The sequence below is a fragment of the Ctenopharyngodon idella genome, chromosome 17 (assembly GCF_019924925.1).
Source record: "Ctenopharyngodon idella isolate HZGC_01 chromosome 17, HZGC01, whole genome shotgun sequence".
Classification (NCBI taxonomy): Eukaryota; Metazoa; Chordata; class Actinopteri; order Cypriniformes; family Xenocyprididae; genus Ctenopharyngodon; species Ctenopharyngodon idella.
Window position 1 is genome coordinate 1,147,161 of NC_067236.1, and position 14,276 is coordinate 1,161,436.

At 37.0% G+C, this 14,276-nt stretch overlaps 1 protein-coding gene across 1 annotated transcript; it reads left to right on the forward strand.

Moving 5' to 3' along the window:
• Positions 1–17: 17 nt before the first annotated feature.
• Positions 18–6,556, forward strand: LOC127498757 (ras-related protein Rab-39A). Its single transcript, XM_051868443.1, has 2 exons — positions 18–305; positions 3,679–6,556. Exons 1-2 carry the CDS (start codon positions 91–93, stop codon positions 4,100–4,102), a joined length of 639 nt encoding a protein of 212 aa, XP_051724403.1. The 5' UTR covers positions 18–90; the 3' UTR covers positions 4,103–6,556.
• Positions 6,557–14,276: the final 7,720 nt, after the last annotated feature.

The window sequence follows — 14,276 nt, forward strand, 5'->3', positions numbered from 1 at the left end:
TCACCAGAGGGTAAGGCCTATAGTAAAAAAGTTTTAACACCAGTTCTAACACTAACAGAACTGCTTGTCATCGTAACAAAGCCGTTCACAATGCAAGTGCCGTGGAACTTAAGATTTGGGATAGTCATTCTTGGAGATTCAGCTGTAGGGAAATCATCTCTTCTGCATCGCTTCACTGAAGGAACATTTGATGAATCCCGTCAGTCTCCACTAGGAATTGATTTCAAGGTGCATAACATGAACTTTGACCCTGATGTTGTGATCAAACTCCTTCTGTGGGACACTGCAGGCCAGGAAAGATTTAGGTGAGTGTTTGTCAACTAAACACACCCAAAATTATACAGGAAAAGTTTACACTGATGGTTCTCTGTGCTCTTTGTTCTTATTCAAGGTCGATTTCTGCTCACTAATTTAGTTTCCTTTCTTTTTAAGACATGTATAAAGTTTATGTGAACTGAAAACCTGAAGGTAGATTAGAAATTAAAGCAGAACTGTGCTCTTTGGGTAAGTGTTGGGGGTAATATTACAAGTACTTAATAAAGATTACTTTTTTCAAGTAACTAGTAATGCAATGCTTTACTTTTAAATTTACAACACAATATCTGTGTTACTTTTTCCCCATTTATTGACACCTCTCTTGTCCCCATGTTGACAGAAATCAGATAGTTAACCCTCTGGAGCTGTTCGTTCATTTTTGACCAAAAAAAACTTGGTACGAAACTTGGTAAAGGTTTTGGCACTTGCTATGTGAACACACACACACACACACACACACACAAAATCATGGACATATTTGAAAAGGTCCTAAAAATAGTCACAATTGTATTGTTGCATTGGAAATGAATCAGAGACAAATTTCTGATTCAGAAAAGTGGAAAAGTTTGGTACTGCACACAAACAAAATCCTACTGAAAGCTCATTTTTTAAGATACCAACCTCAAATTTGGAGCACATCCTGTTTTACATTTATGGCTTTGATTTTCACACTGTTTTAGAGTAGAACATGTTTTAGATAATATATATATATATATATATATATATATATATATTTATTTTATTTAAAATATCTATATAAAAGTCTGTGCTCAAGATTTACTATAGTTTAAGTTGGAATTTTCATTTTTAGGTCTACAGTATGTTCAAAAAGTGGGTAACAGGTAATAAATAGATCATAACTATTCCATAAATATAATTTCTTACCATAAAATCCCCTAAAAATACAAAACATTACAGGGGGGTTCTAATGCTATTTCATGCATTCTGACTTATTTACACTGTTAAAGAGTTGGATTCTCATGCTAAACATGGCCAAAGATTCAAAACACGAGTTGGACGTATGACGGAGTATTTCTGTGCCAAATACAGTACTTCCGGTTTCGGAGAGTTTTTTTCAAGTATGGCCCTTTATCACGTAATAAAGGGAGGAATTCCTTGTATAGGCACTTCTCCCTGATAAGCGGGCACACGCACATCACCCAGAGCAAGAGCAAGAGCAAGGGCACTCACATTAATGCGCTTCGTTCGGGTTATGGAAGCCGAGAGATTTTTCAACAATGGCTGTGTCCCCATTCAAGAGCTGCACCCTTCGAAGGCCGCATTTGAAGGCTGCATATATCATCGAGGCAGTCTCATTTAAGAAAAATAACCGTTAGATTGCAAAGTAAGAAAAAAATTACTGTATTTTACACTTCACAATGAATTTCAGTCTGTTTAGTCTCCATTAAGAAATGGATGGCAGACAATTTTCTGCAACTTAATACAGGTAAAACTGAGGTGTTGATTATTGCCCCAGACAACATTACCCCTAAGATTAAACAGGTCATTGGTGGTCTATCATCCTCTGATTGTGGTGACATAAGAAATTTGGGTGTCATTTTTAACAGATCTATGTTTTTTAACAATCATGTAAAGTCTGTAGTTCGTTCCTGTTTTTTCATCTCAGGAACATTGCCAAGATTAGATTTATGGTTTCGAAAAAAGAAATGGAGATTGCTTGTATTGCTTGTTCATGCTTTTATTTCTTCACGATAGGACTATTGTAATGTTTTGTACATGTTTGAACAAATCTTCTATGGATCGATTACAAATTGTACAGAATGCAGCTGCCAGGCTTTTGACTAGGTCCAGCAGGAGGTCACATATTACTCCTGTGCTTAAAGCTCTTCATTGGCTTCCTATTAATTTTAGAGTGAATTTCAAAAATTTTAATTATTACTTACAGGGCCTTGCATGGTCAAGTACCCTCGTATATTCAGGATCTTTTGCATGCACACACGCCTGTTCGGTCTCTGAGGTCTTCAGGCCAAGTCCTTTTAACTATTCCCAGAACACGTCTTAAGACAAGAGGTGATCGTGCTTTCTGTGTAGTAGCTCCAAGACTCTGGAATTCTCTTCCTTTAAAGTTGAGAACTATGGGTTCTGTGGAGTCTTTTAAAAAACATCTAAAGACGCATCTTTTTGGACACGCTTTTAATTAATAATACAATTTGCCTGTTTGTATTGATGGTATTTGTAGAGTATATTTATGTTTATTTATTTTATTTTTATTGCAAAGCACTTTGTGACCCCTCCTTGTCTGTGATAGGTGCTATATGCATAAACTTTACTTACTTACGTCAATTTTATTACGGTTACTTTTCTTAAATAAGACATCCTTGATGATGTATGCAGCCTTCAAATGCGACCTCTGGAGGACGCAACCTCCGAAATGAGACACGGCTCCTGTCACCAAAGGAGTGTGTTTTAGGTTGTGAGGGAAAGATTACATTTTCCAGCTTTCCAAAGAACCAAGCATTAAGGGAACAGTTTGTTTTTCCGGGGCAACAATGGAGTTGTGCATTTATGTTTGTTTGTTACTGGAATTTCGGTGATGAATGCTTTGTAAACAAGTCCCAGTTCAGCACTGGATTTGCAGATCGCAGGCGAGTGAGTAAAACTGCATCAAATGTCTGTGCTTTGTTGGCAATCGGCACGCAGGTGCATATAATGTAAACAACACAAACGTTTTTGTTCCCTTTTTATTTATAATGATGTCGCAGCTTGCAGACGATCACAAAAGCTGCGCACGCTTGTGACTCTTTAGCTCTGCTCACGGCACGCCTCCAGGAGCTTGGCTTTTTTCAGAAAGACTCGGTACAGCGTATCTATCTTTTATAAATATGATAAAACTAAAGACTTTTTGGAGATATGAAGGATGCAATACTACTCTATAGGTACTCAAGATTAACATGAGATTGGCAGAAACTGTGTGTGTTACCTACCTTTTAAATAAAAAACATAATCGAACTAAAATATAGGCTTATTCATTTCACTTTTTTTTTTTTTAAACAAACAAGCAAACCCAGCCCAGGTGAGAAAAAGCAACACAAAAGGAACGTAAGTTATTTATTAGTTATTTATTACTTTGCATAAAAAATAACTAAGTAATGCAATTAGTTATTAGGGAGTCAATATTGTAACGCATCACTTTTAAAACAATTAGTATTTCTCATAAATGTCAGGTTGGGCAAGTTGTCACATAAGTTTTAAATGTTGTCTATATATGTGTGTGTGTGTGTGTGTGTGTGTGTGTGTGTGTGTGAAGGTGTGCTCAAGTGTGAAATCTAGCCCCGGTCTTCCATACATTTTAAGAGTTGCTCAGCTAAAACAACTTCAACATGCATGACATTTTTGCTGCAGGTCCATCTGTAAGTCTTACATGAGGAATTCTGTGGGCTGCATTCTGATGTTTGATGTCTCACAGCGACAGACGTTTGATCGTGTTTGCAGCTGGCATCAGGAAGTCCTGGACTATGTGAAACCAAACCCCATGTTCTTCTTGCTTGTGGGTCATAAGTGTGACCTGGCTGTGGGACGACAGGTCCGGAAGAGTGAAGGAGAAGCGCTGGCTAAAAAACTCAACATGGTGGCTTATCTTGAGGTGTCTACAAAGGAGAACATTAACGTCAGCGAAGCGTTTGAGACCTTGACCAGAGGAATATATAACCTCTTCAAGGAAGGCAAAATACCCACCCGAGATGACTGGCAGGGGTTAACGGTTGGGGCCGCCATTAAAAAAGAGACACCTGAGAGTAAAAAGTCTGCCTGCTGCAACTGTGGATGAATTTAGTGTGTGTTTAAGGGTGTAGGCTACTCACACTAAGCACGGTTGCATTGAACCGAGCCCGAGCGCGATTGTCCCCTCTCCCCCGCTGACCTGCACTCATATAGGCCTTTTTCACAAGAATCGGAAATCACGTGACGCGGGGAAAAAGTTAGTTCCGCTATGGGTCTACGGCTATTAGATTGATATGCTCTTTTCTCAAATATCGCTTCTTACCTTTTCTGTTTTGTCTGTTTTCCAAGTTGCTGTTGTATAATCTACAAAGAAATTATTTTCTACTTGTTTGTAGCTTATATGGCCACTCAGACCGTTGCTCGAATTTACCGGCAGGTGGATTTATTTTACCAGCTGTCATACAGTATAGGCTATGCAGCTACTCATTCAGCAATTCCCCTGATCGTATCATGTACGACGAACATTACTTATATCATTTATTCATTAAAAAAAATTAACTCTCAATATATACTTCAATGGGGGATATAAAGTCGTGAGATACATAATATTGTCGTGAGTTTAATACATTTTAAAAATATACAGCATGTATTAATCTCATATGGCATTACATCCCACATTCAAGCATATGTTATAACTAATCCTGATCGATTAAAATGATTAAACTAAGACATATTAATTTCCAACACCACACTGTACACAACTATCAGTCTTTGCATTAATGTTGCAACAGCACAATAATACTGTGCATAATACACACTTTAAGATGATGACGACAGAAAAATATGAGAGATATGACTGAAGTGTTTATATATATCCAGAAATATCCAGGGTGCGAGCGGTCCATGAATCAAAGGATCAGGCTTGCGTGATAAGGGAGCTGCCAGCTGATCATTTCCCCAGCACGTCGCAAAAAACACTCTATACATCCCAAATGTGCATACTATCCACCCTAATAGTACTGAATATTACTAATGTCACATAGACTACTATTTAGGATGGATAGTATGCACGTTGAGACGCAGGCACTGTCTTTACAGCACATGGAGCGCGATAATGCACAGCTGCGCCAAACAGACACGAAGAATATAACCAGTTTAACCGCCATCACTTCGAATTATTTATTAAATTTAGCTCTTAATGAGAGCTCTGTAGTCTCACCAATAATTCACCAAGACCGTTCAAACATTTTCATGACATTTAATTCGTAAAACGCCTTTGCTTCCCGAGCTGGTTCTGATCGAGGCTCGGCTATCTATCACTGTAGCCAGAAAAACTTTTACCCGGCGTGGATCATTCCGGAAACTAAAAACGAGGAAGTGTGCAATAGGCCTATTGCACTTAACGTTCCGTGCCGGAGCACGCTTACGTCATATACGATGCAACTTTTTGAATGGAAGAAAACAGGAAGAAATGCACTTTCGCGCTAATATATTTATCATTTATGCCGCGCAACGATTTTCACTTGCACGTATCAGAGGATTATTACAAAGGCAGCTGATAATGAAGGAATTTGCAGCTTTACTCGCAAACTACAATTCCTGTTCATCAATCAGGTGAGAAGCAGACCCGTTATAAACCCAAATACACTCGAATTAATTACATGAATTGATAAGTGTACTATCAAAGTAGTAATAAAGATGTTTGCCGTCGTAATGATGACAGTAGTGCACACAAAAGTACTAGCTGTTCCGTGCTCCGGCGCGATTAACGCTCACACTGCATGCAAACCGTGCTCTGGCCCACCTCTTCCAAGCGGGCCAGGGACGGCTAAACGAACCGGAGCGATCACACTTGTCAAACGAACCGGGCTTTGGGGGTCAAACGCGCTCGGGCACGGTTCAGAGCGCCTAGTGTGAGTACACCCTAAGACTCAATTGGACAATAAAATACTGAAAGTATTTTATTGAAAAAGATGTTTATTGCAGTATTTAACATACATACTAAAATAGCATTGAACTGCATAAAGGGCTCATATCATGATATATCACATCACACCTTAGTATTTTTGTCTTGTTTTCCAGTACAAATATCTAAACATGCTGAAATCAAGTACATTTCATGCTGAAAAGATACATCTACTTGAGAAACAAAATGACATATTAAGTATTGCTTTCTGAAAAATGTATCAGAAATGTATAATATTTAATATTTTCTGACCCTTTTGTCAGATAAATTTTCTTGTTTTAAGCATGAACTCACTTCATTTGATACATGATACAAGTCTTAAAGGAACGACAGCATCATTTTGTGAAAAGCAAAATGAAAACTGTTCTTGGTGCAAAAAGAAAAGGCATATCAGTGAAAAATAAAGTAAAATTCTAAAATATGATATGAGCCCTCTAAATTTCTGTGAACAACTGCAATATGTCACAAGGTTCTTTCTCTGTGCATGTGTTTGTGGTTCAGTTTGTGATATAGAAAAAGGAAATGGCAATTATGAACCTGTTCAGAGGAACTAAAACTGACTTCATTTTTATAGTATTTTGTTAAAGGGATAGTTCACCCAAAAATGAAAATTTGATGTTTATCTGCTTACCCCCAGGGCATCCAAGATGTAGGTGACTTTGTTTCTACAGTAGAACACAAATGATGATTTTTAACTCCAACCGTTGCAGTCTGTCAGTCATATAATGCATGTCAATGGGTACACAATCTATAAGAGTAAAAAAAAACATGCACAGACAAATCCAAATTAAACCCTGCGGCACGTGATGACACATTGATGTCCTAAGACACGAAACAATCGGTTTGTGCGAGAAACTGAACAGTATTTGTATAATTTTTTACCTCTAATACACCACTATGTCCAATTGCCTTGAGCACACACACGGCATCCGGTGTTTAAAGGATTTTAGTCCACTTTCAAATAAAAATTTTCCTGAAAATTTACTCACCCCCATGTCATCCAAGATGTTCATGTCTACATTTGTATATGACCGATATTTTCACTAGATAAGACCCTTATTCCTCGTCTGGTATCGTTTAAAGCCCTTTGAAGCTGCACTGAAACTGTAATTTTGACCTTCAACCATTTGGAGAGACCACTGAAGTAAGGAGAATAATCCTGGAATGTTTTCATCAAAAACCTTAATTTCTTTTCGACCCAAGAAAGAAAGACATGAACATCTTGAACGACATGGGGGTGAGTAAATTATCAGGAAAATTTTATTTGAAAGTGGACTAATCCTTTAAACTACGCCAGAGCGCGTACGCACCTCAGGCACCGGATGCCGTGCATGCACTCAAGGCAGTTGGACATAGTGGTGTATTAGAGGTAAACAAATAATATAAATACTGTTCGGTTTCTCACACAAATCGATCGTTTCATGTCTTAGGACATCAATGTGTCGTCACGAGCCGCAGGGTTTAATTTGGATTTGTCTGTGCATGTTTTTTTTTTGACTCTTTTAGATTGTGTACCCATTGACATGCATCATAGGACTGACAGACTGTAACGGTTGGAGTTAAAAACATTTGTGTTCTACTGAAGAAACAAAGTCACCTACATCTTGGATGCCCTAGGGGTTAGCAGATAAACATAAAATTTTCATTTTTGGGTGAACTATCCCTTTAAGAAAAAGAAAAAAACAGCATCAGGTGCAGATCATTAATGTGTTTTCAGCTTTCATTTGCACAGGTGAAAACATGCTAATAAAAACCTGCACATTTATAAAATTACAATATTAATGCTTTGTTTAATGATGATGGCTTTTCACAAATCATGTTTCCATAGAAAATGGTCTCAAATAATATAGCACCACCTAGAGGTCATGATAAGCAACTTCAAATTGTAATAGTTTCATTTTATACAGAACGATTGATTTTATGCACAAGAGAATACAGACAGACATATATTTTAGAATGTAAGCTGAGATCCAATTTTTTCTTACAGTAAAAGCATCTGACCAGTTTCACATTATAAGCAATAACAAAGACGAATTTGTTAAATAACTTTTTTGTAGTTTATAGCACTTTTGAGCACTTTTTATATATTGTGGTTTTTAACTTGCATTAAAGGTGCAATATAGGTGATTCTCTACTGAAACATTTTTGTTATCCTGGTTGAAAGTCATCTTATATTCTGATAGCAATTACTATGTTAAATGGTCTAAATGTATTTTTATAAATATATATCATCTGTGGAAGGCTTAAGACCAAAAAATGTTCATCCAATCTTTATATTTGGTCCGAATAAAATAAAAATACGATGTCCTACCTGCCTGTCAAGGTATGTTTTTCTTTTTACATACCCTCGTGCACCCTGTTCGCGCAGACATCATACGTCATCAGCGCGACCGCGTTTCATGCTATGCAGAGTTTATACAGACAGACGTCAGTCACGAGCACTGCAAACAAACAGCAGCCACCTTTTACAGTTCCTACCAAATCAAAACAACGAGCTTATGCTGCATTCACGCCATACCTACCGTAATTAAGAGATGGCAACCCGTGACGTAATCGGACCTGTTCACGTCCTCGTTTCCATGTCACCAGTGTCAAGCTGAAATGAATCTGAAGCAGTCAGGTACAAGCTCTCTTAAGTTGTTTACCTTCATTATTATTGTAATGTTATGCTTTGAGACATGCCGAGAGCAGCTGTCTGTGTGTGTGTGTGTGTGTGTGTGTGTCTTCTTGTGTTTGAGGAGGCGTGGCTTTGGACGGCGATTTGCAGGGAGGGTGGGGTCTTATGCTTCCAATGCTAGAAGGGTAACATTAGCATTTCCCAGATCACCTACTGCACCTTTAATTTTGAACAAAAAAGTTAGATAGTGTAGCCTACCTTTAAGCTCTATTGCTAATGTCTATTTTAGGCTAGATTCTGTGTTCAAGTAATAAACTTTAATTCCTCAGAAAGCATATAAAGCAAGTAGGAAAATGAATAGTTGACAGTTTTCATTTCAGTCACATTTTATTGTATTAAAATGACAAAGATACAAAATTTAAGCATTTGTCCATGTGTATATTTGTATCTTGTTCATCTGTGGAATCTGTACAATACATATAAGCTTTGTATCATCTTCATAACAAAACTTTAGATGTTGCATAACATTTTAAACAACAGAACAGTGATAGAGATTTGAACTCGTAATGGCATGTCGCCTATCTAAAAAAAAAAAAAAAAAAAAAAAAAAAAAAAGCAATGCTTGAAAATCTGGCACATTCCCTAAATCCATAAACACTGTGTAAAAAATAAATATCTGTACATCTCACTGCGGGACACATTTGCCCTCAGAGACAACTGTACTCTATTTTATGTGAGTTACAAAATAAAACACTTAACTATGCTGCTATTTACCCTGATCTGCCTTGTACACACCATGAACACGATGTGTATCGGCCAGCTGATGTTAGTCCATTAAAATACAGTTTGAGGTTTAGACTGAGATGTAGCAATATTGCAAAACAAAATGAAAACTATTATCTTTCTATTTCAGAATCATAAGACCTGCGTCAAATCGAAAACAATAAAATTATGTTGATTTTTTGCTGGTGATTATTGAAGAGCAGCCTCATGAAACCAGATACTTTGACCATATGAGACAACGAGGAGTCGAGAAAACCATTCACAATCTGACATGATAAACAAAACAATAAATCCTCTGAATTACGAAGACACCAGACAAAATAAGACCAACATGTCATTAAAAAAAAAATAAAAAAAATAGATGGATAACAAAACGGATTAAATGTAAATATACCCGAATCTTCAGAATACCCTTTATGCTGTTAAATCATCAACTACGGCAAACCCATGCAAAATTACACAGACAATTATTTTTAAATATCCTTTTATGGGCTTCTCTCTCTTTTTTTGAAATATAAAATCGTAAAAGCTACTGAAACAGACGGTTTTTCATATCAAAGACACAGCCAAATGAAACAGTCAGATATCTAAAGCATAATATACCTTTTCAGATTTTGTACGTTTAGACAATACGTCACACAAAATTAAAAAATAAATTTATACCTAGATTTCTTGAATCCATTTTAACATTCGAATAAACGCAATACAATACAATCCATAGATCCAATCAAAAATAAACTATAATCAGTTAGACAAGTAAAAAACAGCCTTTTCTCTAAAAACATAAACTACAAAACTTTTCAAACACATACTTTAGAATATAAACCCTGACCAGACAACTAATTTCTAAACTACCTTTCAAGTAAGAGAATATCCTTACAAACACATTTATAGGTAAATACAATCACCCCTTACTGAGAAATCAAATGTGGTCAAATGTCTTTTGTATGTAGGTACTTATGCTTGGGATCGCCCTGCACAGCTTTGTTAATACATGGTTAAAAAAAAAATATTAAAATGTCTTATATTTGGTCTCATAAAATTGATAAACTGTATGTCCTTGGTAAGTATTTATAATTTAACTACATCACATTTTCAAGGAATGTTCCATGTTCAAAACAAGTTGAAGTCCTACTGATAGCATCAGAAAATAATGATTTGAATTCACAGCAAACAAATATAATTTGTACAGTAATGCACTTAGAATGGAAGTCAATGAGATGAGACATTTCACTGGAATAAACAACTTACACACTCTTTGAAAACCACAAGACTACCTGTGTTAACAAGACTATGTCTGAAAAAACTGTTTACTAACCTTGTCTGTACAAAATTATTTTATGAAAAAATAATAAGATATTATGATGATTAAGACATTACAGCTAAAATAAAACACATTATTGGTGAGAGTGTTGGGGAAAGTTACTTTTAAAGTAATGTGTTACAATATTACATTACTCCCTAAAAAGTAACAAACTGCATTACTTGGTTACTTTTTATGGAAAGTAATATGTTGTTACTTTTGCGTTAACTTGTCTCACCTGGATTTGCTTGTTTGTTATTTAATTAAAAAAAAAAAAAAAAGTTTTGGTAAAGGTAAAGGCCCTTTCACATCAAAAGTGAAATGAATAAGCTTTGGGCTGAAGGAAATGCAAATTCACACCAGTACAGTAGAGGGCGCAGCTCAAACAAACCCTTCAGCTGTGCTGCCATTATGGATACAATATTTAACATATTTAATTATTGCAGGTTTGCATAATATTCTGAGTTTGCATTTCACGGTTTTTATTCATATTGAGGAATACTGAATCTGTTTTTGTGCGATAAGTAAATTCATGCTCACATTTACACCGTGTCTACACCGGACGGACACGAGCGGCGTCACGTGAGCATGAATTTACTTATCGCACAAAAACAGATTCAGTATTCCTCAATATGAATAAAAAGACAATAGAACCATCAAAAGACAATAGAACCCGTTATAATCAGTGATACTGTCTACACTGGATGCGGCACGACAAATTCCTGACAGTAAACGGATTCCCCATTCTATTTCTGACATAGTCCAAGTGCTTTGCAACGGTCGACTTGTCGCGTTCAGTGTAGACAGCTTTTAGCTGTTGCGGCGCAATGCGACACGATAAAAGTCTCGTCTGGTGTAGACACGGTGTTAGAACTACAATAACCATCATGTTTACACAACACCTTTGCACCTTACACCGTGTCTACACCAGACGCGACTTTTATCGCGCCGCAACAGCTAAAAGCTGTCTACACTGAACGTGACAAGCCGAGCGTTGCAAAGCACTTGGACTACGTCAGAAATTGAACGGGGAATCCGTTTACTGTATGGAATTTGTCGCTCTGCACTGCGCTGCATCCAGTGTAGACAATATCACTGATTATAATGGGTTCTATTGTCTTTTGACGGGTCGCGTCGCTTGCGTCCGGTGTAGACACGGTGTTACTCCCGATTTCTCTCAGCATTCTCTCAACAGAGCAGGTGTCTAGTCAGTAAATTGGAAAACAAAGTAACTCAGATATTTTGTTATAAATTTAAAAGTAATTTGTTACTGGAAAAATGTAATCTGATTACATAACTCGCATTACTTGTAATGTGCTTTTAAAGAATGTCTTGCCCCATTGACTTCCATTGTAAATGCATTGTTGTTCTGATGAGTTTCATTCAGTCTTTAATTGACAACATACCACACTTCCTGTCCATAAAGCTTAACTTGTTTTGAATGCACAATTTCTCTTACCATATTTCTCTCTTAACATATTTGACTCTATTTCTTGATGAAAGCTTTTAAAATGCTTTTGTTTTTTGATACAAAATAAAAATGCAACAAGAAACAAACACAAATTTATCAAGTTGCATTCCCTGCATGTTTCAACAGCCAGTTTGGAGTTGATGTGCTTCACTTTCAATACAGACTGATTCATAAACACACAAAACATTCAATTTCACATTCTACAAGGATGCATATAGCAAAATCTAGGATTCATTAATACATACAACAGAAATGTCTTTTACACACCACAAACTTTGACCACAGACAATTCAGACTCCTGCTTGGAACGACTACACTGTGCGAATTACACGTGTTGCATGAAATAAAAGTTATATATATTACATTGTGATGTATGTTGAGATTTTACTAAGTGAAAACGTGAAAGAAATAATCCACGTCTCACCAAAGAACCTGAATAACTGTTTGAGGCCATAAGAGAGCTAAAACACTTTATATTCATTATCCAAACATAACCTGTAGTTCTGCTCAATGTTATTTAGATATTACAAACACAATTTATTATTTATGCAAATCCCAATATAATTCAAAAGCTACCATGAAATGTTCATGCACTACAGTATATCACACTTCTGTCTGTCGAGGGCAATCAACAATTTAAAAAAAATAAACATTCATTGTGACGAATTTCAACACCGTCCAGCAATTGCAATAGGAATTTATGTGGGAATGAACTCAATATGCAGTTCACCTGCTGTATTTTCAAATCTATAATAGGAACCTGCCATTATTGTGCTGATCTTTTGTCCCATCAAGTCATTCTTAATAACTTTTGAAGCAAAGTGAATCTGTTTTATGACAAACATAATATTCAGTTTCAAAACTGACATGGAATTAGATGTACAGCACATAAAAGTTTATCATGAACAAAATATTCAGAACGTACAAATTAGCTGTTATAAGAAATGTTCAGTATTGGTAAAATATTGCACTGTGCTTTTCAGCATATATATACACCGATCAGGCATAACATTATGACCACCTTCCTAATATTGTATTGGTCCCCCTTTTGCTGCCAAAACAGCCCTGACCCATCGAGGCATGTTCTCCACTACACCCCTGAAGGTGTGCTGTGGTATCTGGCACCAAGATGTTAGCAGCAGATCCTTTAAGTCCTGTAAGTTGTGAGGTGGGGCCTCCACGGATCGGACTTGTTTGTTCAGCACATCCCACAGATGCTCGATTGGATTGAGATCTGGGGAATTCGGAGGCCAAGTCAACGCCTCAAAAACGTTGTTGTGCTCCTCAAACCATTCCTGAAGTATTTTTGCTTTGTGGCAGGTCGCATTATCCTGCTGAAAGAGACCACAGCCACCAGAGAATACCGTTTCCATGAAAGGGTGTACATGGTCTGCGGCTACGCAGCCCCATACGCAACAAACTGCGATGCACTGTGTATTCTAACACCTTTCTATCAGAACCAGTATTAACTTCTTGAGAAATTTTGAGCTACAGTAGCTTGTCTGTTGGATCGGACCACACGGGCCAGCCTTCGATTGTACATCAATGAGCATTGGCCGCCCATGACCCTGTCGCCGGTTTACCACTGTTCCTTCCTTGGACCATTTTTGATAGATACTGACCACTGCAGACCGGGAACACCCCATAAGAGCTGCAGTTTTGGAGATGCTCTGACCCAGTTGTCTAGCCATCACAATTTGGCCCTTGTCAAACTCCCTCAAATCCATATGCTTGCCCATTTTTCCTGCTTCTAACACATCAACTTTGAGGACAAACTGTTCACTTGCTGCCTAATATATCCCACCCACTAACAGGTGTCGTGATGAAGAGATAATCAGTGTTATTTACATCACCTGTCAGTGGTCATAATGTTATGGCTGATCGATAATTATACTATATTGTATTACAAGTTTTTATACTTTATGTGAATAAAGCATACTGTGTGGGATAAACATAAAAGTGACATTCCTTCTCAAAGCAACTTCACTCTTTGTACTGTTTGGATACCAAAGAATACGCTCTTGTGTTTGACATGATTAGTAGAAAAACATTTCCACAGGTGAATTCATCACCACAACAAGGGTAATATTTATCATCTGAAACTTTGGTTTGCCACTGGGATCTACAGTCATCAGATGTG

Excerpts from the sequence above, each read along its gene's own strand:
- LOC127498757 (XM_051868443.1), top strand. The coding sequence starts at position 91 with ATGCAAGTGCCGTGGAACTTAAGATTTGGGATAGTCATTCTTGGAGAT. Across the intron at positions 306-3,678 it reads GCAGGCCAGGAAAGATTTAG|GTCCATCTGTAAGTCTTACA; the intron begins GTGAGTGTTTGT and ends TTTTTGCTGCAG.